The 22,386-nt window shown below is 49.5% G+C and overlaps 1 protein-coding gene across 3 annotated transcripts in view; it reads left to right on the top strand.

Annotated features, from left to right (window-relative positions):
* Positions 1 to 22,386, top strand: part of PCDH1 (protocadherin 1) — a 56,772-nt gene that overhangs the window by 17,032 nt on the left and 17,354 nt on the right. For all 3 annotated transcript variants that reach the window (XM_050312314.1, XM_050312316.1, XM_050312315.1), the window contains exon 4: positions 10,940 to 11,159. In XM_050312314.1, coding sequence (XP_050168271.1) covers positions 10,940 to 11,159 — 220 coding nt within the window. The remainder of the gene's footprint in view (positions 1 to 10,939; positions 11,160 to 22,386) is intronic.

The raw sequence follows: 22,386 nt of genomic DNA, 5'->3' as shown, positions 1-22,386 counted from the left end.
GATCCCTTAAAAACATTCCCTATTTGTTTTGCATCAATGCCTTGTGTGGTGTAAACTGTTTACTCCCTCAGTCCTTCAGATGCTTGCAGGAAAGCGTGGGTGGGTTTGTGGTAGGAGAGTGGGATGTGACCTGCTAGGAGAGCAGGACAAAGCTCGTACACTATCTCCTCATTTACATCCATTTTGGCACTCACAGCCATGCCTTGTGGGTGCTACCCAGAGATCCCTGAAGATGTCCCTGCCCCGGGATGTAAGCATGCTTCTGAGTACCTCCTTGCTTGCAAAATCCCCACCTGTGATCTCCTATCTGCACATGGCACGGCGGGTTCCATCAAAGCTGTTCAGAACCATCACTTGGGGCGGGCAGCGAATCACCATCTCCCTCCCTTGGCACTGATCCTGCTCCGTGGTGAAGCTGGCGGAGCAGAGTGCCCTGATTCAGCTCCTCTGAGACATCTTTAAAGGCCCGAGCAATCTGAAAGCCTGGAGCTATTTTGCTCCCACAAGGCCTGGTTTTCACATCCTCCAAACTCCCTGATGCTCTGGAGCAGCTGCAAAGCTGCTGCCGAGGAGACTCTGACAGATATCCAGCCCTGCTTGGGAGGGGAACCGCTTGTCTGAGCTCTGGACTGAGATCCTGCTCGAAATGTCTTGCTGAAGTGATGTCTGATGTTCCTCTTACACTAATCTATTAATCTTTCTGCTTCTTCATCAAAAGCACTCAAACCCCGTAGAAAGCAAAATCAGTGTTTTAGATGTTTGAAGAGCCCTTCGTTATTATTCAGGCTGGGCAAGACCTTTTGGGGTGTTGTGATTCAAGGCTCTGCAAGTGCCTGGAGGAGCTTGGGCTGGGTTTTTTCCCAAGGATTTCAAGTGGATCACAGGTTCATAGGGGTGTCTCTTGCCAAGAGAAGAGAGCTCAGAAATATGCTCTAATGTTCAGGAAATTTGTCTTGAGCTGCGATCTGCAAGGTTTGACCCAAGGAATTGACAGCTCTCTGAGGACAGCTCATCCATATCAGGGGTTCTGTGCCAGACCTGGTAATGCCAGAGCAGTGCAGGCAAGAGAAGTGGCTCTCCCAAGCCTCACACTATTACTTGTCCTACCTGTTTGATGTCTCCAAATGAAGGCTTGACTTACCCAGTATCACCATTCATCAGGAGCTGCAGTTTGGTTGCAGACCACTAAAGTGAGGGCCCTTCCCAACAGAGCATGTTGGTGCACAGACTTATGGAATAGGCACAATTCCTTGAGCAAACAGGAAAAGCTTCTGCCCTTTACCAGTGAAAATAGAGGTGGTTAGAGAACAAGTTTGCCCTCAGAGGAAAAATTTCAATTTGAAAACAAATCAGAACGAATTGGCATTTCCCCCCCCCTATTTCCCAAGTCAATCAATATATATATTATATATAAATATATTTTTCCTAGTAATTTCCAAAGGCATGATTCCCACTGACCTTTTTGAATTTGAATCGTAATTAATACTTGGCTTGAATTCTGAAGTGAAAGGTACCTTTGCAAGAGCATCATTTTTTCATTTTTACATGTCAGCAAAGATCTCCCCCCTGTCCCAACCCTGAAACAAGAAACTCACTTGAATAATGATCTGAATTCAGCAAATTGACAGGTTTTCTGTGGGGTTTTCCCATTGAAGCGTTCCTGGTTATCTCTGTTTTTTTAATAGAGTCCTGAGTTTATGGCTCAGGACCCCCTGCTCCCCCCAGAGCTTTCAATACTCTCTGTCAGCTCCACTGGGTGCAACTGGGAGCCAGATTAGCTCATTATTTTCCCAGCATTATTTTCCCACTCTACAGCTGTTGGATTCCTCGAGGGCTTTGTTCAAGTGTTACTCCCAGTCCCGGAACCTTTTTCTCCCTGGGATCTTCAGATGGTTTTAACGTGATTATGAGACCTCCTTCTGTGTCCTGGGCAATTTCCACTCTACACCAACCATCTACAAAATAGCTCTATTATCAGCTTGATAGTGATAGACATTTCAGGACACCACGGCCAGTCCAACTGAGACATTATTCCATAAAGATTATGACCCCTTTAGATTTTATGAGTCACCCTTCAGATGATTTATTTCCATATTTTCCTTCCCAATCTTCATTTCACCCAAAGAAAAGCCAAATTGCACATCCTCCATGGGCTCAGAGCTCTGATAGGCTGAGGGGTTAGGCAAGCTCTGTCCCGAGGCTGTCTAAATGGGTTTCTAATTGCGTTAGATCTTGCTATGAGTTAGATAAATTCGATCTGACCAGGCAGGTTGGCACCGGGCTTTGGCGGCTTCTTTGAGCATCATGCAAATTTCAGGAGGCTTCAGGGCACCTATGTGGAGTCAGCCCACATTTTACCCAGATTTATTCATTAAATAGTGCCTGGGGATGTGATGTCCATTTTAGGATGGCTGCTCTGGTATCATTATTTCGGCAGGACTTGGAGACTGTCACTTCTGTCTGCAAGGTCAGCACTCGCTAATTGTCAGCAGTGGCAGCCATTCGAGCAGCCACTTAGAAGGGTGAGCAGTTGCTTTTAGGGGAATACCTGGTTTGGGGAGGTGGAATCATATGGATTCCTGTGTCTCTTTGTAGTATTCCTTCTGTAGTATTGTTTGTCAGCAGTGAAAGAGCTAAAGAGTTGTTGGAAGCAACCCTCATGTCAGACACAGGATGGTGGAAAGAGCTAAAGGATTGTTGGGAACAACCCTCATGTCAGACATGGGATGGAGAAAGAGCTAAAGGGTTGTTGGGAACAACCCTCATGTCAGACACAGGATGGTGGAAAGAGCTAAAGGGTTGTTGGGAACAACCCTCATGTCCGATGTGGATTGAGGAAAGAGCTAAAGGGTTGTTGGGAATAATCCTCATGTCAGACACTGGGATGGGGATGGACACAAGGATTTGTGGGCAGAGCACAGCCATCAAATGAGACTCACAAGCATCAGATAGACCAGAACTGTCAGCCCCATGGCTGTGTGACCCCAGTAGCTGTGATGGTGACCCCACTTAATTGTCAGAATGGTAGATCAGAAAGCCAGGCCTTTAATTCTGCTGGTAGTCCTGTCCAGAGTTTTCAGTGTTCTCTTGGAGACAGCACCTTCAATGGAAAATTTTTGAGAGGTTGTTTTGAATGCAGGAGGGGTCTTACAGGTGTGCACAGCCCACACGTCTGCTTAGAGATGGATCCATCCATCTCCCTGCCCTGTCTGTACTGGCTGCAGCTCCTGCCTGGGTGCTCCATCCCTCCCTTGACCAAGCAGGGAGAGCCCCTGGGACCTGTTGCCTTGCTCTGCACAAGATCTTTCCTAAATTCCTGCATGTCTTGCTAACAGAGAGCAATCCAGCACTGCTGGGAATGCAGCTCTGGCTGTCTTGATTTGCTTAACAAAGAGATAGCCTGTTCTTGTGCCTCTGAACATCTGGAGATGCTGTGGCAGGGCAGGGAGGGACCTCTGGGGCAGACAGAATGCCCAGGCCACCAAGGGGACCAGGGAGACACGTGAGGGAGAGGCAGAGGAGCAGAGGAACTCCTTGAGGAGCAGAGGGTTACCGTAGATGCCAGGAGGTGACACCAGGCCAGGGCAGTGTTTGCCTTTGCAGTGTTTGCCTTTGCTGCTGATATGCAAACACTCTCCCTCAGCTGCTGCTGTGCCAGGTAACACCGTGAGCTCTTCACATGCCCTCCAGGTATGGCAGGGTGGGTGCACAAGGAGCAGAGGATGCCCTTGGGAGGCTTCTTCTCCAAAAATCAGCGCACTGTCACCAGTGTGCTGCTGGGGAAAGGGTGGGAAGAGATGTCTGTGCTCTGATCCATCCTCACCCCAGAACACCAGCAGAAGCACTGGCTTTTGTCAGAGGAGCTGTGAAATGGTCGGCTGTTTACAGCCACGAGCCGAGCCGGTGTCCTGTTTCCTACAGTTTGAGCGTTTCTCAGGATGGTTTTGTCAATTCAGGTCCAGCTTTCCTCGAGGCTTGCCCTGGTTTCCATGGACATAATATGCCCCTCAGCCTCCTGCTCCGATGTCTGTGTTGCACTGGGCTGGAGCCGTGCTCCTCTCCAGGCACGACACTGGCAAATGAAATAATTCCCACACACCACAAAGCCTCCCCACACGAAAAGCTGAATCTGCGTAGTTCAGAGCACAGTCCCTGGGCTTATCTTTTCCTTTTTTTCTCAGTAACCAGGGATGTTGCCTCGCTCCAGGTTGGTCTGTAACAGAGAGGGGATCGTGAATTAATCTGGAGTTGACTAACTCCTGCGCCACAATGGCTCCCTTGTCACTTATTTTTATATTCCAGGCGTTGGGTCTGACATTGCCTTTCACTCTCAGCCCTGTGAGTTGCTGCATTGTGGCGGCTGTTGGGGAAGCAAGCTCCTTTGGCAGCTGGCTGAAAGGCCGTTGAGGCTTCTGGCATGCGGGGAGGCGCAGGAGCCATTGGAGGCTGCCAGATGAGCCCATTACCGCGGATCCTGCTTTGGGATCAGCAGCGAGGGAGTTAACACTTTGGGTATTTTCACCACTCCGGCGTTAATCGGCGCTTAGAGGGGGAGCAGGGTGGCTCACCTTCATTCCCGACAGCAGGAAAAGGGTGCCCGGGGCGGATTTTACGGTTTCCTCTGTGAACAATGGAATTTCGAGATCGCATCTCCTGCTGCTCCATCCATGCCCTCTGCGCAGGGGGTGATGCCGTGAGTTTGCGGTGAGCCAGTGTTCCCTCCTAGCACTGCTCTCCTTTGGGTTGAGTTTTTTTTCCCTGGGTTTAGCAAGAAGAATCAGCTTGGTACAGGTCCTGAGAGCTGGGAATGTTTTAATGAAGGGAAGAGGCAGGAAGGAGCAGAGTGGGTCTGAGGAGAGACTGGATCCCCTTACTCCCCATCCAGCAGGCGTGGGTGGAACCCTCATAGAATCACAGAATCGTTAAGGTTGGAAAAAACCTCCAAGATCATCAAGCTCTGGCTGATCTCCACCTTGTCACCCAGCCCAAGCACTGAGTGCCATGTTCAGTCGTTCCTTGGACACCTCCAGGGATGGGGACTCCACCACCTGCCTGGGCAGCCTCTTCCAATGCTTAACCAGCCCTTCCATGAAGAAATTTTTCCTAATATATTTTTTTTCCTACCATGCCCTCATGGTAGAAGGCACCAGCACAGGCAGGGACTGATGCTGGGGGGTTTGGGGTGTGCGGTCAGGACCAGGCAGGCTGGGCAAGGGTGTCGGGGACAGCCCAAGAAAATTCCTCATCAAAACAAGTTGTTGCTACTTCAGACAAGCCCCAAAACTGGGGGTGTGACCCCGGCCTCCCCGCTGTGGGAATGCTGTGGCAGAGCTGGAAGAGCCAGAGAGAAGGGCAGTGGGGCTGGCCTGACCTGCCTGGTGTCTGCAGGAGGACAACCTGCATGTCCCCACACGCTGGAGAGAACACACGGAACAGGATGCAACATGGATTTGTGGAATTGGAAAGGAGCAGAGCAAGGAGCAATTTTTTTTTCTCACAACCCTACAGGTAGGAGAAGTTCAAGGCAAAATTACCAGGCAGCAGATATAGAACCAAAGGGCTTTTCCACAGAGCAGAGAGTTCATTGCTGCAGGATGCCACAGGGGCTGGGAGCAGTCACAGGCTCAAAAAAGCAAGAGAACACTTCACAGAGGATGGGGGTCATTAAATGTAGAGCAGCAAACCATTCTTTCTCAGGAAAAAAACTCTGAACTGTGGCAGCACAGAAACCCCCAGGATTTACCAGGGAATGAACATCTTCATCAGAGCATCTGCTGGTGCTGAAGGCAGCTGCTGGTGCCAGTGCTCCCTGAGGAAAGAGTGGGATGGGAGCTTGGTTTATTCCTCAGATTTAGAGGCTGGCACAGGTCTCCCCATCAGGAATATAAGACCGAGCACTGGGGAGCCCTTGAAAGGAGGTTTTTTCCAGGGCCACAATTTCTCAGCTGAGAAAATAGACAGCTTTGCCCCAAATCCCATTTTGGCACAGTGGCAAAGTGGAGGCAGCAGAAATAGAAAACCAATAAATACTGGGGGAAAAGGGAAGGAGTGGATAGCAATTAGTAGAAATGAGTAGTTACAGAGTATAGAAAATTAGCAAACAAAGTCAAAGACATTGGGGGAAAATCAATTTTGACAAGGTAAATGCAAAAAGTAGTTTAAAAAATGTGCTGGGAAGAGGTGAAATCTGGTAACTGTCAATTCCAACTGGAGACTGCAAAATTGTTAATTATGCAGAAAACTGCAAAAGTATTCAATGAATAGTTGTAGTAATTTGGACTGAGACGTAACAACGTAGGATGTAGTACCTGCCCATGCACTGGTAACCAGCAAAGTCATTAAAATCTCCTTGAAAGAGTGATATTTCATATAATTGAATGAAATAATTTGTACGAAAGACTATTCAAAAGTCTGGAGTAGGATCTCTCTGATCCAGGGGTGTTAATGGAGCTGGGGAGCCCAGGCAGGGCCAGGAGGAGTGGGAGGGCATGAGCCAGCTGGGACAGTGATGAGGATGTTGTGTGCAGTGCACACTGTCCTCACCAGCCCTGGGGAACAACTGGATTAACAGCTAAAGCAGGAAACTCGATGATGGAAATAGCATTGACGTCAGTCACAGCAGCTTGATGGCAAGGGATACTGGGCAGTATCATTACATGACAGGTCCAGCTTTTAAACCTTTCCTTAGGCATCTGGTCCTGGCCTCTGTAGGAACAGGATCTGCTCGAGGCGTTCCTGCGGGTCTGAGGAGGCAGAGCTGGTTTTTGAATGAGCGCTACTTTCAGGTTGGACATCACAAAAGATGGAAAAGGTTGTCAAGCATTGGAAGGGGCTGCCCAGGGAGGTGGGGGAGTCCCCATCCCTGGAGGTGTCCAAGGAACGACTGGATGGGGCACTCAGTGCTCTGGGCTGAGTGATAAGGTGGGAATTGGGCACGGTGTGGACTTGATGGGCTGGAAGGTCTTTTCTCAGTGATTCTGTGATTACAAGCAAAGCATTGTGAGATGGATGAAGATCTGGTTTACCCTCAGCTGGGCGAAGAAAAGTTTGTCTGGAGCACTGCTGGAACAAGGTTCTCCTGGAGGAGCTCCTTGGCAGCAGCGCCGCTGCCATTCAATGCCGCAATCAACGATCTGGAAGTAAATATAAAATCACCACTGATAAAACCTGCAACTGACATGGAGATTGGTGGAGTGGGAAATCATGATGAGGATAGAGCAGTCATGCAGAGCAATCCAGATTGCTTGGTAAACTGGGCCCGTTTAAACAAAGTGCATTTTAACACAGCCAAGTGCAAAGCTGTGCGTTGTGAAATGGGAAATGCTGGTTTATATCCTGGGAAGCACTGACTTTAAAATGGGTTTAAGGGTCACACTGCATGAGTAGTTCAGTGTGAGCACTTGTGGCACTCACACTTAAGGGCTAGTACAGACCTCAGGTGAAAAAAATATGAGAGGTAGGAGAAGGAAGGCTCTGCAGGAAGCCCTGGTGAGATGGCAGCGGTGGTCCTGCAAGGATCACCTTCCATGAGGAATGGGGAAAAACTGGGGCAATTACACAAGAGGGCCACAAAACTGATTTGCTGGCTTGCAGGTTGTGAGTTGATCCTGGTTTGTTTGACTTGAAAAGAAGACTGAGGCATGCCTGGATTGCACTGTACAAGCAACTCCTTGTGTAGAGGATGCTGCGTGCTGAAAGGCTCTTTAACCTACCAGAGAAAGGTCAAACAAAACCCAATTTCTGTAAGTCAGTGCCAGACAAATTGATTCAGTGTCTTTCCGTGACTCCAGAACAAGGCTCTCTGGGTTGGAGAGCTTCACAAGGCACAAGCTGGTAGGACTGGGCAAAGAATGAGGGGGGCACTACCCACGTCAGTGCCATGCTGGGCTGGGGGAGTGGGGTTGAGTGTGGGTTGTCTTTCCCTCCCAGTGAGGAGAAGAGCCCTTTCAAGGGCTGCCAGGCAGGATGTGACATTTAAAGGAGGTGTTTTTCAGGTAAAAGTGATGCTATTTGGACGGAGACCCCTCAGGGGAGGGATAGTAGCTGTCACAGGCTGGGTTTCAGAGACTGTTTGTTTGTGTTATTGCAGGCACCCCGAGGAGCCTGGGTTGTTTGGCAGAGGTTTTACAAGCACAGAGTGAAAGCGGGAGCTTGGAGCTCGGGATGAGCCTCAGTGAGGGAGGAAATCAGCTTCAGACAGGCAGTCAGGATGCAGGAGGAGGCTGTGGGAGAGCAGTTCCTGGCACAGTGGGCAGGGATGTCTGTGCAGTGGTGGCTTTTGTGGGCTTTACACAAAAAAGCCGGGCAGCCCTTGGAGTGGGCTGGGAGGGTACTGCAGAGGGTCATCAGCACACAGCTCTGCCATGGGCAGGACTGCCTTACCCTCATCTCCTCCACAGATGGGCATGAAGTCCTCCTGAGAGGGCCTTGCCTGTCCTGTCATGGCAAAGATTGCACCTTCTGCTTTGGCAAGAAGGTTCTGGCAGAGGTTGCTCAGAGGAGACCCATCCTTGGAAGTGTCCAAGGCCAGGCTGGACAGGGCTTGGAGCAACATGATCTAGTAGAAGGTGTTCCTGCCCATGGCAGAGGGGTGGAATGAGATGATCTTTAAGGCCCTTTCCAACCCAACCCATTCCAGGATTCTATGATTGCACTTGGCCAAAAGTACCATTGGGGTTTTTTTTCCACAGTGATTACCCTCAGTCTTCCCAGAGGTGAAGACTCTCCTTTTCTGCCCGTGGTCCAAAGCAGCAGCTTTTTCTTTGCAGAAGGCTTTCACAAGCTTCAAGAGTGCTGCCTCTGCCATCTTTACCCTTCTCCTTCCTGAACTAAATTCCTCATTTCTTTTTTAACATTTTCTCATGGTTTCTATCAACTGTTTGTTTCTGTTCATATTGGAAGTGGCACCCAAATTGGGCACAACTCTGCCTCCAAAGCCCAGCTCAAACTCAGCAGAGCAGAGAGATCCCTGCGTGGCTTAAAGACTGTTTACACATCCCAATATAGATGCCTTTTTTGGGGTAAGATTGACACTGTTGATGGATCATCAGGTCCTGGTGTGCTGCAGCCCCTGGTCCCTCAGCCAGCCCTGCTGCTCGGGGGTGATTATTTCTGGCGAGTGTGCAGATGTGACAGATATATTCCACATCTGTCACCCGAGCAGTTAATGAAAATACAGGCTAGAGATGGACCCGGGACGGAACCCAGAGAATTTAATTTGATCCATCCTCCCAGCTGAAAGGCCTGTCTGCAGTAATTACTTTGTGAATACAACTTTCTAAATGCTTTGCATCCACCCTGCAGTGAGTTGCACTATATTACCCAGGCAGAGATGTACATGCTGCACTTACACAGTTTCTTTGCATTACTTATGAGAATATCATCAAAAATAGTGTCAAAAAAACTTCCTAAAGTCAAGATAGAACATTTACTGCTCCTCCTCCATCCACAAGGTCTGCTGTCTTTTCAAAGGAAGAAGTTCAATGGCTTGACATGTTTGTTTGTGACAAACCTACAGTGGCTGTTACTCATTTCCTTGTTATCTTGTAGGTACTTACAAAGAGTTCTTTTATCTGCTTCAGTATTTTTCCAGGAACTGAAATTAAGCTAACTGTTTTATAATTCTCCAGCTCTTCTTTTTTCTCATCATTAAAGACAGGCGCTATTTTAGCTCGCTTGCAGTCTTCTGGAAGCTCCCTGATTCTCTACAAATTCTTCAAGAAAAAAGTATCAGGAAAAAAAAAAAAAAAAACAAAAAAAAAACCCAAAAAAACCCAGCCCATCCCTAACAACTCTGAAGTTACTTAAATCAGGTCTCTAAGCATCTGGGGTGAATTTAATCAGGTCCAACTAACCTTAAAGCAGCTAGCTCATCTAAATGCTCCCTGTGTGTTCCTTCCCTCTGTTTGTCTCAATTCCTTCCCTTTCCTGGTCGGTGCTCGCTGTGTGGGACGCCTGATTGCCACTCATTTGTAGTAAAGACACCAGCAAAAAAAAAAAAAAAAAAGGTATTCAGCTTAAACGATGTGGTGGCTCCTCTTTCTCCTCATCACCTTCACATTCCCATCAAAATAGCTCCTTCCTACATTTATGGGCGCTGTGGTCTTTTTCTCTCCCCTAGTGTTTGTGTTTTGTGTTTCATTCTCCGCACGAACCATCCCGCTCTTGCCCTATGAACTCGTGCCACCCTTTCCACTCCTGGGTAATCACGACAAAGAAGGATTTTGTGGAAGGATTTGGAAGAGGATAATGATGTAGCTTAATGGCTGTTTGCGGGGAGCTCCTCCCAAGTATGAGGCAAAGCTGGGGAGAGAAAGTGTGAAGTAGGGTCTTTGAAATGCTTAACGAGCAGACAAAAGCTGCGATGCTGACCCTTGGTGGAGAAGCTCTGAGATGAGAGATGGGGTCAGGCCAGAGGCTGGGATGCGAGGGATGATGTCACCGTGGCTCTGTGCTGGGCACTAGAGGGGCTCTGGGGTAGGTTTGGCCACGTGGGTCTCTGGGTTGGGTCTCTGAAGACACCAAGGGGACTTGCAGAGTGGGGACCCCAGGTGAGGGGGGGGAGCTGGGGGTGGGGCAGTTCTTCAGGATTCAGAGGGATGTTTCCAGAGTCTTCTTGCCATGGGGGAGGACATCTGCCCAGGGTTGTCTCTGGGCGAAAGAAGAGGCTGGGACAGGAGCTGATGGGTTGGGGGAGCACAGGGACCGTGCAAAGTGTGCTCCCCACATGTAGTGGTGCCTGACAGGGTGCTCTTGGCTGGGGAAGACCCCAACACTGTGTCTGTCAGGATGGCTATGGGGGGGGTGATGATGGACCCTGCTGGTGCTGGCAGTGCTGGGCAGTAGCTCTCTAGCTCTGTTTGTGGGTGAGGTTTGATGACTCCCCTCTCTGCCTTCCTCTGCTGGGTGGGTGATGCAACAGCTTTTCTCTTCTCTCCAGTTACCTCATCGCCGAGTGACGTTTTCTGCAGCCAGCCAGGCTCAGGACCTGCAGGATCCCTCCCAGCACAGCTACTACGACAGCGGGCTGGAGGAATCAGAGACCCCCAGCAGCAAATCATCGTCGGGGCCCCGCATCGGGCCGCTGGCCCTGCCTGAGGACCACTATGAGCGCACCACGCCCGACGGCAGCATCGGGGAGATGGAGCACCCTGAGAACGGTACGTGCCCGCCCACCCGTGCCTGCCCCTCCCCGGGACTCCTCATCCCCCACCCTGCACCTCCCCCGTGAGAGTGAGAGGGGCCGAGGAGCTCGGCTGGCCACGCTCAGCTGTGGTGGGGAGGGGAGGATGGAGGAGGGGTGAGGCTCAAAGCAGGTACAGCGAGGACGTGGTGGGGAGGGGAAGAGGTGGGGAGGGAGGGAGGTCTCGGGGAGGCAAGGGGATGTGGGAGCGGGAAGAGTTGAGGAGACAGAGGGGTTTGGCAGGAGGCAGATGGGTTTGGCATGATGTAGAGAGGGGGTCCAGCAGGGTGGTCCGGGGTGGCAGCACAGGGGCACCCAACCATCGGTGAGCTTGTGTGGCACGCTCAGGGGGTCCCGTGGGCGCCTGTCCCCATGGCAGGACAACGTGGTTGGGGCATGATGCAGCTCTCCACGCTGTGGTGGGGGTCAGAGCCATGGGAGTTTCCTGAGGAGCAGAGGGAGAGCAGGTTTAGGGGCACAGGCCGGGATAAGGAGATCCATGGAGTGGAAGATCAGAGGAGGATCAGTGGGGGTGGCAAACCCAAGAGCGACATGTCCCGCCTTCACTGGGCCCTGCAAGTCACCTCCTGCTCTGGCCCACCTTCCCCTGAGAACCCCCTAGGAGCTGTCTGTGGTCTCACCACAGGCTTTCCCCTGCCCTGGCGCAGCTTAAACCCCGGTTCTGCTCCCTGTGCTGCCTCTGTGCTGCCTGCCTGACTGCCCTCAGCAGCCCACTCCCCCAGCTGTCTTCTCTGGTCAGTTTCAGTTGCTTCCTCAGACTTGGCTCTGGCTGTTCATATAACATCTTCTCTCCTGTACCTGCTGCATTCTGTGCTCTTGTGTTCAGGGGAGGTTGCTGTGGAACCAGAAAGTTCAGTGAAACCTGTGGGAGGGAAAGGGAAGTGGTGGCAGAGGGTTCTCCTGAAGTTTCCTCCTATCTTCTGGGAGCATCCTTGACTTTGGGACGGGTCTGTATGTGGTGTGAAAATGGCTGAGAATGTGTTCAGCTGTTTTTTAGGGAGCTGCAAACCTGCTGGATCCCTCTATTAAGGAACCATGTGAGAAGGTCCAGGGGAAGTTCTCATCCTTCTTCCCATGCTAGTTCCTGGAGTATTGCTGGAGTTCTCTGTGTTACAACCATTGAAGCCCCATGGTGGGGCGAGGTCTGGCAGGGCTCCCAAATCCATTTGCTGTTCCTGCAATATGAGGCACCCTCCTGTCTAGGAGTGTTGTGCAGATCACTTTCTTCCCAAAAGTACCGATCAGGCAACTGGGAAGAGCAGTTCCTGGAGAGGTTCCTGGAGCCCTGGCACACAATGGCAGTACTGGACTTCCCAAGTCAAGAGAGGCTTGAAGGCCATATAGGCAAGGAGATTCCATGTGGCTGTGCTGGATGATATAGTGAGGCAGCAGTGGTGGTGGACCTGGAAGAGGAAAGTTTGAGTCCTGGAAGGTACCAGGCAACTTGGAGATGGTGAGGGAGAAGCAGGGCTAAAAGTAGAAAGAGGAGAGAGGGAGGAGCACCTGGGAGATCTGCATCAGGAGATGGAGGGCAGAGGGGACTGTCTGTAGTCCTTGGGATGTTCCCTGTCTGCCCCAGGTGATGAGCAGAGCTGAGGAAGGCTGAGGGACACTGCCCAGAGCAGTGGCTCTGTCTGGGACAGAGTGCAGGTCACGGCTCCCTGCTCTCAGCATCACGAAGCTGAACCTGCCCTATAAACCAGGCAGCTCCCTCTCTTTGCACAAGGCTCCCTGTGCATGTTCCCATCCAAGGAGGACAGGAGTCACTCCACACCCATCCGCCAACAAATCCACGTGTGGTACAGAGCAGTGCAGAGCTCTCAGGGGATAACCATAACCCTGTTCTGCTCACTGTCCCCCAGCCTGTCCTGTCTCAGCTCCCTTCACATGGCAGTGGGTGGAAGGTCAGGCTCCAGTGCCTCCAGCAGCCGTCCCGACCTGTGTAAAGCAGGTTGAGTGCAGAGGCCATGGCGGGCCAAGGCTCTGGGGAATCCACCAGCATTAGCCCCAGCTGGTCTTGGTGCTCTGCAGATAATCTGGCAACGGCAGCTCGAGGGACCTGAGGAGCAGGGTCAGGGTCATGATCCTTTAAGCAGACCCTGGCACCGGGACAGGTGATCTGGAGATTAGTGGGCACTGATGGTGTTAGACCAGCTCATCAGAGCTGTGTTTCCCACGCTTTGTCTGCCCAAGGTGTGGCAGGTCTGACCCATCTGTGGCTCCAACAAAACCTTTCCATCTCATTTGTCCAGAGAAGGGTCACGCCTTGCTTCCTGCAGAGAGTCTCCAGCGACGTAGGATGACCATGACCTTTTGGGGACTCTCTCACCCTGCCCTTGTCTCAGCTTTGTCAGCTGCTCAAGCAGCACCAGCCCCTCACAGAGATGAGATCTTGTGTTTTTGTGAGGCTGAGAAGACTAAGCCATTCTTGACCTTATATTAAACTGAGGAGACGAATTGGATCCCACACACCCTATCTCGTGGCACGAGCACAAGACTGACACAACTGTGCATTTTCTAGGCTTTCATCTAGTTATAAATATCCAACATAACAGGGCTTCCATTGCTTTCTCCAGGAGATTATCCCTGCAGCCGAACCAATCTGATAAGCAAGTATGCAAGGCTATTTATAGCTTTTCAACTGGAAGACAGATCCATGCCTTTTCTTTGTAGATGGTTCTTCACTTGATTAACACACATATCAGTGTCCTCCTTTTTTGGACACTTTTTGCTGTGCAGACTGCAGTAAAATGCTGTATTGCAGGGGCTGAGCCAGGTTCTTTTCAGGAGGAATTATGATGTTTCTGATGAAGATGTTTCCAGGATCTTGGCACTCGTGTGCTAGCTCCTCAGTCAGCCCAGGTTTGCCATCCCTGGTATTTTACCTAGCTGCCCACTGTTTCCTCCCCAACATTTTGCTGTGCTGTTACCCACTTTTGTGGGGTACGCTGGGCTGGGAACGGAGCTCAGTCTCCCACTTGGCCACCCGTTGCTTTCGCTAGAGACATCTGTTCCCCCTGGATCACAGATTTGCTTTAGTTGGAAGGAGCCTGGAAGTGATTGTGCTCTGCAGAGGATCTGCCCTGCCATAATGCACACAGAGCTTGGATTATGACAGTGCCAGTCGCTCTCCATTGGCGACGGAGAGAATTTAGTAGGATTACAGGACCAATATGTGCAATTTAGGAAACGTTACACGGAGGCTGTTTCCCTCTGCTCCTGTGTGGTCCAGACATACCCAAGATCTGTTTGATTTATGTTCTTCAGCCCTCAGAATAGGGGCAAACATTTAATCTGTTTTATCCCCATTTTTTAAGTGGGGACCCCATGCCATTTTTAAATCCATTCTGTAACAACCCCGCTCTGAATATGTAATTAACAGTCATCTCCTGAGCTTTGGCAGTGCACTTAGTGTGGTAGTATCTGTACTTCACAGATGTTAATGAGTTTATCCTCACAGCTCCCCTTCCAGGGAATAAACTCCACCGTAGGTGGGGGATGAAATAGGAAATTATATTCTGCATTTTGGATGTGTCTGCAAGGTTTGGGTGACCCCCAGATGAGCTGGCAACTCCTCTGTCTGCTCTTTTTGGAAGGTGAGAGCCTTCCCAGTGCTCTGGAGCCACAAGGCAGGTCTGCAGCTGCTCTTGGATGGTGAAGCCAAGGCTGTCCGGCCGCCTCCAGGCAGCTGCTACGAGGCGTGAGCAGCTTGGCTTTGGGGCTTCATGGCCCTCTTGTCTGGTTCATAGCCACAGGCTTTTCTGACAAGACCAGCCTTCTCCTCATGGTCCCCCACCTCCTCTGTACCTCTCAGCACAGACTGAGCAGATGAATTGAGATACTGTTTCCTGGCTTTGACTGCTGGGCTTAATAAAACCCCATCAGTCCAGATTTTTCTTTCTTTCAAGAGAGATTTAGATTGATGCACTGTGAAGCCAGAGGAGCAGCTTGTCTTACCCCTGTGTGACATGGCCATGAAATTCCACCCTGTGATTTCTGAGCGCTCCCTTGGGAATATCCCACTTTGAGAGCAAATGGTGGCAAGTGTGTGAGACCCCAGGTGAGTCTTTCCAGTGGTAGGTCCTCTCTGCCTCCAGTTTCACCAGTCTACACTTAAATTCTGCTTCAGCTGCTCTACCTCCCCCTTCTTTCCATAGAGTCCTATGATACTGGTATGTACTTGTAGATCAACATTCAAGCAAGTCACCAATTAAAGTTGTCTTTGATACACTCGAAACCTGAGTCAACTCCCTCACTGTGAGCAGAGCCAAGGCAAGATATTTTGGCAGCTGGGTCTCTCTTCCTCTCCTCCCACCCTTCCTCATGCTCCTCCCAGCCATTGCCATCTGCTCTTGACACCACCATTCCTGGGCAGCAGCAACATCTGGCACATCTTGGGTGTAATGTGCTGCTTTTTGGCAACCCTTACAAAGGCAGTCTGGGGAGCATTTTTCCTCCTTCTCTTTGCTACACTTCTGATTATAGTTCAAGTCTTCCGTTCCTTTGTATCTTTTTTTTTTTCCTCTGTATGACCATCAATTTGCCAACAACCTTTTAGCGGTGTGGATGTGTCCAGATGATGGTCCACAGCCCTCCAGCAGCACTCAGTGACACCTGTAGCAGGATAATGTGTCTGCTTGTGTTTGTCTTCCTGGTCTCATGATGCTCATGTGTGTCCATGGCTTGCAAACACAGCGGCTCTGGCTGGCACCGGGCTGTGTGTGTGCCCTGCAGGGCCAGAGAATCACAGAATGGTTTGGGTTGGAAGGGACCTCAAAAACCATCTCATTCCACCACCCTGCCATGGGCAAGGACACCTTCCACTAGACCAGACATCCAACCTGGCCTTGGACACTTCCAGGGATGGGGCAACCACAGCTTCTCTGGGCAACCTGTGCCAGGGCCTCCTCACCCTCTCAGGGAAGAATTTCTTCCCAGTATCCCATCTAACCCTATCCTATGGCAGTTTGAAGCCATTCCCCATTGTCCTGTCCCTCCATCCTTTGTCCAAAGTCTGTCTCCAGCTCTCTTGGAGCTCCTTTAGGCACTGGAAGTGGCTCTCAGGTCTCCCAGGAGCCTTCTCTTCTCCAGGCTGGACATCCCCAGCTCTCAGTCCCTTGAGAAGGTGGGTGGCTCAGAGGAGCACTCCCAAACCAACAGTCCCTTCTCCCTGGTCATGGTGAGGATGGATTTGCAGCACTGGGCAGTCACCACCTCCTGTCTCTGCTTAGTGCCAGTCCAGCTTCTTTTTAAGGCTCTCACTGTGAATGTTGTTCAGTTCTCTCCCAGCCAACAGATGGGACAAAAAAAATTACATTCTGTCTCCTTCTCTAGCACAGTGACTTCTCTAGATCTTAAAACCTATTCTTTTTTTTTTTTTCTACATTATGTTTAAATGTGTCTTTTGTCTTGCAGAAAGAGTTCCAGGCACATGTTCAGTCTGCAGAGCTTTTTTTTCAAATGTACCCTGCAGCAGTTTTGCTTTGTAGCAGAGGAGTGAGAAATGCCTTTGAGTGGGCTCTGTCTGGGATGTGGGATCTGAGCTCCCGGCTGCTCCTGGTCAATGCCAGGGTGCACGGACAGGTTGTCTGGTGCACAGACCTCTTCTGTTACTGAAAGATCTCACACCTTGTGGGAGAAAATGGAGGGTATGGCATGGGATGGGATAAAAGCTGCCATCCCTGGAATAAAGCTGGTCTGTGGCTGGCACTGGGCACCAGTCTGCCCTTGCTGACTGAGGACCAGCAGGTCACACATCTGGCCCGCTGAGAATATCAGGTCTGGCTGGTGCCTGGACTCTTCTCTAGTTGAGACATTGTGGTTTTGGGGGATTTTAACTGATCTTCAGCCCTTTCCTTTTTAACACTTGACTTCAGGGCTGGAATTCCTTACTGTCGCTGTTTTGTCCCTATTAGCAGTTTCCAGTGCTGCTCTGGTTTAGGGTGTGCACAGTCTCTGTGACCATCTACAAATCATGACTGGGTTCCTCAGTGATCTTCAGCTCTACAGGCATCTGCATTTTTCCGTAAGAAATCAGGAGCTTCTCTACTTTCCACCCTTAATGTTGGTTCATCCCCAAAGACAGCTCGTGATTGCCTAATCACTGCTGAAGGGAGTTGTGGGAAAAGATTTTTATCACCAGAGACAACATCCAACAGATTGCAAATGGCCATGGATTACACCATCTTGGTTTCAACACGCCATTTCTGCCTGAGCTGTAATTTCAAACTTGTTCTCATCCTGTATCTTTATTTTCCATGGTTTGCAGCAACCACGTCTGGGTAAACTCTTATGAAAGAGCTGCTCAGGTCAGAGCAGTTGTGTCACGCCACGTCAACCAGGTCACCTTCCTTAATTGTACCCAGAATCCCAGGGTAAACAGGGTACAGCTGTTTTTTTCCTCCCCCGACTGAGTAACAAGTACATTGCTACCAGCAACAGAGAATGCCTTTAATCCTCTCAAGACCTTCTAAGAAGGATGCTACTTCCTTCAGACGCTGTCCAAAATAGCTTTAATAATTTATGTGGCAGTGTCTCTCTTGCCTCACAGGATTATGTGGTAGTGCACATATAAGATTGTCCTCAAGTTCTCCAAAGATCCTTTGCAGATCTTGGACATCTTTAGAGGAGTTATTTGAAGAAACCAAATTTCCCTGTTGGATTGTGATTTCTTTTTCCACCCTTTCTGTCCCTGAACTGTGGTTCCATTATGTGATTATGAAAGATCTGGGCAGTACAGTCATTCTGAGTCAATGCCCAAGAGACAAAAAGCTCCATATTTCAGTAGGAAGGTGCCTTCTCTTGTAGAATATATGGGTCCCTATGGCTGTGTGTGTGCCTCCTGCATTCAAGATTGGATTTTTGGAGCTTTCTGCTATTCCTTGTGATCCTGTGAGCTCTTCCATTCCCTCTTGTTGTCTGTGGCAAGATGATGGAAATTGGTGAATGTCATCTCCCTTGTTTTATGCCCTTCACATTCTTCCTGCTCTGAACTTACTGGATGGAGAAAATCTGATCATTTTTCTTAATGTTTATTTCTTTCTTCCATCTGGAAGCCCTACCCAACGTGATCCTCTCCCTGTGCTACCATGAGGGCACATCTCAGGGGGGTGACCCTGCTCTAAATTTGCTGATTTACAGGGCAGTACTGCAGAGACCACAGGCCTGGAGAACACGCTGAAAGCTGCTGACCCAAAACTCGCCTCACTCTTTGGAAACACTCTTTCCTCTTCCCTAGGTTTGGTCAGCTCCATGGCAAACTTTGAGATTTTTCTTAAAGGAATCAGCTGCAAACAGATTGGAGAGCATAATTTTTTATCTAAGAACTATAAATGAGCTCATGCAGGGATGATGACTTCTGCTGTCCCAGGGAAGGGAGGACTTCCCAGTCTCCCAGATCAGGGAGACCAAACAGCATCAGGTGCCTCCTTCAGTCCAGGGCAGGAATACTTTCCACCACCATTTCACAGCAGACCTGGGGAAGGGCTGTAGCTCTCACATGGCAGGACATGCCCTCCTGTACCCCAGTAGCGTTAAAACGGGGAACTCAGTCCACACATGCCTCGGTATTTTAGTTTTGCCTGAAAATGGCTGCAAATTCCGATGCAAATGCCCACGCAAATGGTCATGCACAGCTATTCTTATCTCTGGACCAAATCTAAACATCCCTTCTTTGGTATAAAGCCTATTTTCCAAAAATACTTTATGTCATCCTCAAACTATTCATGGCTTCAACTCAAGTTCATTAAACTGTGTTACAGGAAGAAATTTTCCAAATTAGAATCCGCAATGGGAACAAGAGGGTGGGTCGTTCCCTTCTCCAGAGAGGACATTTCCTCAGAGTGGGCAGCTGAATGAAGCTCTGTCAGACTCTTCTTTTGTGTTTTCTACCACATTTTAGAATATGCACTTTACCAGGCCTTGAGACCAAGCGTCCTACCTTTGCACAGGCGCTCCATGTGATGTCCACAGGGAAGAGCCAGGAATGGGAATTATGAGCCTTTCTGTTGATGAGCCACAGCGCCCCCCTCATATGTTTTGGTAGCAGAATTGCCAAAAAGAGGCAGGTCCCGTCCTCTCTGTGCTGGTTTGCTCAACACTGTGCCCTGTTGTGACAACAAAGCTGCTTGGCCACCTGGACCAGGGAGCTGATCAGGCTGAAGTTTTTGCTGGATCACTTTTTTTTTTGGCCATATCACTCTTCAAGCAGAGGAGTTTTCCTAACCTGACTGCTCCATGGCTCCACAAAGTGCTGAACTAGCAGGAGCAGGGATTTTGCAGGAGCTGAGGTCGACGTTCAGGTTTCGAACACATCTAAACCAGAAAAAGCGACCAAGTGTAAAAGCAACAGACAACCAGGATCCCTCAGCAGCCCCAGACTATTTGTTGTTTTCAAAGACCTGCTTCCTTAGAAAGCTCCTTTTGAAGTAATTTGATGTGCCATTTCCAGCTCCTGTGTGATCTACCGCAGTTATTTCCCCTTTATCTGCCTCCAAATGCTCCTGAATGTCTCTATAAACCTGCCTGGCAGTGCCTCTGCCCATGTAAGGGGACCTGCATTAGAGGGGGATTTAAACTTAATTCCAGAGAAGCTTACAAAGTCTCCCATTTGAGCTTCTTGAGGACTTCACACTGCATTTTCTTTCTCAAAAAAATAGCATGTGTCTGAGTTTGAAGGATCGGTCAGATCCCTCACATGGAAAATCCCTCTCATCGGCATGAGATAGAGGATAAGGGATTCATCCCTGTCCCCAGTGAAATCAATGGGAGCTTTGCTATTGAGACAGGTCAAATGTCAGTCTCAGTTGTTCGCTCTTCCCCAGGATTTTATCCTTTGTGCTCTCACTATTAAAGAATCTCTCTTCCTGTCTCCTTCCCACAAGCTCTCATCCATCCTGATTTGAAGTCACCTCCATTAAGTGGCTGTAACGCCGGTGCTTCGCTTTGCTCGCGGAGAGGACACTCCATAAATCTCACATTAGTCACGGCATGTGGAGAGCGATCCCAGGGATAGGCTGCTTTAACTCAGAGGTTACCAAACCGTATCAGCCCCTGCATTTGCCTCCCCTTTCAGAGAGAGCTGAGTCTCCCCAGCAGGAACCAGGGCTCATTTCGTGTGAGCCGATGCAGCCACAGAGACAGGACCGGCACAACAGTGGTGTGGACAGGCCACGTGGTGGGCAGGTCCTTCTTCCCTGGGCTTATTTTCCAGCATCTCTATCTGATCTGAGCAGGACAAGAATCTTTCCCCCAGAAATGGGGGAAATTTATGTGCTTTACAGCTCAGGGTTTTCCCAGGACAGGTCTCAGGAACATACAGGGACAAGTGGTCCATATATGTTGTTACTGGCATCCAGTGGGTTGGAGAAGGGGCTGTGCCTTTGCACTGGGTACAAGGCTTCCCAGATAATCTCTGTGGTGCACTTCAGCCTTGTGGAAAAGGAGGGTTGCATCTCACTGATAGAAGCATGGGACAGCCCAGGGGCTGATGGAGACTTAGTGGGGGCTCCTTCCACTGCTGTGTCATGGAAACCAAACAGCCACATCTTGTTCTTGGGCTTGGAGGCCCAGAATAGGGAAAGGTCCCTCCACTGTGCTCACCTCCAAATTGTGCCAGGGCTCTTTTCTGGGAGGGAGCTGCTCGAAACCAGGGGAAAGCAGATTAACATCAAAATGAGCTGGACAATGAGGACAGTGCCCGTGGTGGGTCTTGGAGATACTCAGATTTACACTTGTGACCTTTACTCAAGTGTAAAACTGGCATTATCACGTTAAAATAACGTTAAAATAATTTCACTTTTAAACTAATTTTGCGTAAACTTGTAGAAAGGCTATGAGTCAGGAAAAAATCAGCTCAGATGGCCCATGTGTGAGATGTGTGCCTCTGTTGTAGTCTGTGCTCTGTACTTATTCAGATATAAAAGGTAAAATGTTCTTACATGGATGGCCATGAACCCTCTGTACCGGGAACACTGGGAGAGGCTGGGGAAGGGATCCAGCACAGAAGGGCAGGATGATGGAGGACAGGGACTCAGGTACATAGGAAGGAGCAGCAGTTCTACATCAGTTCTATGTCTGTGGCTGGTTTAGAACAAATCTTATTTTGAAGTGGAGAAACAGGGAGGAAGTGAGAGAAAGGAGGAGAGGGTTAGGATCTGATATTTGTTCAGGGATGTGTCAGAACGGCATGTCGAGTTGTTTTATAGCTGCTGAGGAAAGAGAAGATGGAGTAGGGAATGTAAAATGACAGAGAGTGAGTAGATGTGATATTTGCCTGATGTATTTTGCTGGTAATTAGTGTAATGCCAATTAGACATAAGTAATCTTTTCTTTTTTTCTTCAGCTGTATAAATTATTGCTTGAAAATATGCCAACTAAAACCAAGATATTAAACTTTGAGTGATATGGAGATCTCTGTTCCTTGAGGATCTCTAGATGAAATTACCCAGACAACAGGGATCTTGACAAAGGCAAGACTTATTATATCGAGAAAGAAAATGAATAAAAGCAAAAGGAATTGTGTATTCCATGTCTAGCATCTTGCTGCTTATTAACCACACAGGAAGGGGCCCCCACAGAGATGCAGCTACATCAGTAAAAGAAGGCAAATATCTTGCCTTTCCTGCAAACAAAGCGGCTTCCAGGCTATTGTTCCCCCTATCAGCTTCCTCAGCAGCCAGATCCTGAACCCTTCCCATGTTCAAGCAGTTTCCTGCTGCAGGTAAACCCTGCCACCCACACACATCCCATTTTTCATCCCCCAAGCCCTGTTTTCTCTCTGTGCTCACCCACATTGTAAGGCACAGGACTGGTGTTGTTTTGTCTCTTGCTCCCTTGGGACATAAACCTCTTTAATGATGATGAACAGCTTCCTTCAAAGGGTCAATTGCTGATCCTGGACCTCTCAAATCACACATCCCTTTGAGCTCTCTCCCTGTCCAGGTCTGGACTACTCTTTCCGACAGGTACAGGCTGCTTTGCCTGATGCTGCACACGTATTGCTACGGACTGTGCAGCAGGAGTGGGGCTGCTGTTACCAACCTCTCCCTTTCAGAAAATAATCACTGAAAAAATTGCGCCCTTGGACTGATTCTGGAAATTTTCATACATCTCTCTTGGACCGTGAAATCAAAATCTCCTCATGATCATCCCGCTGTCCCCTTGTGCTGTGCTTTGGGGTTGGC

The sequence above is a fragment of the Myiozetetes cayanensis genome, unplaced genomic scaffold (assembly GCF_022539395.1).
Source record: "Myiozetetes cayanensis isolate MyiCay16 unplaced genomic scaffold, myiCay2020 scf17, whole genome shotgun sequence".
Taxonomy (NCBI): Eukaryota; Metazoa; Chordata; class Aves; order Passeriformes; family Tyrannidae; genus Myiozetetes; species Myiozetetes cayanensis.
Note: the sequence above shows the minus strand (reverse complement) of the source record. Positions and strands in the feature narration are given on the sequence as shown.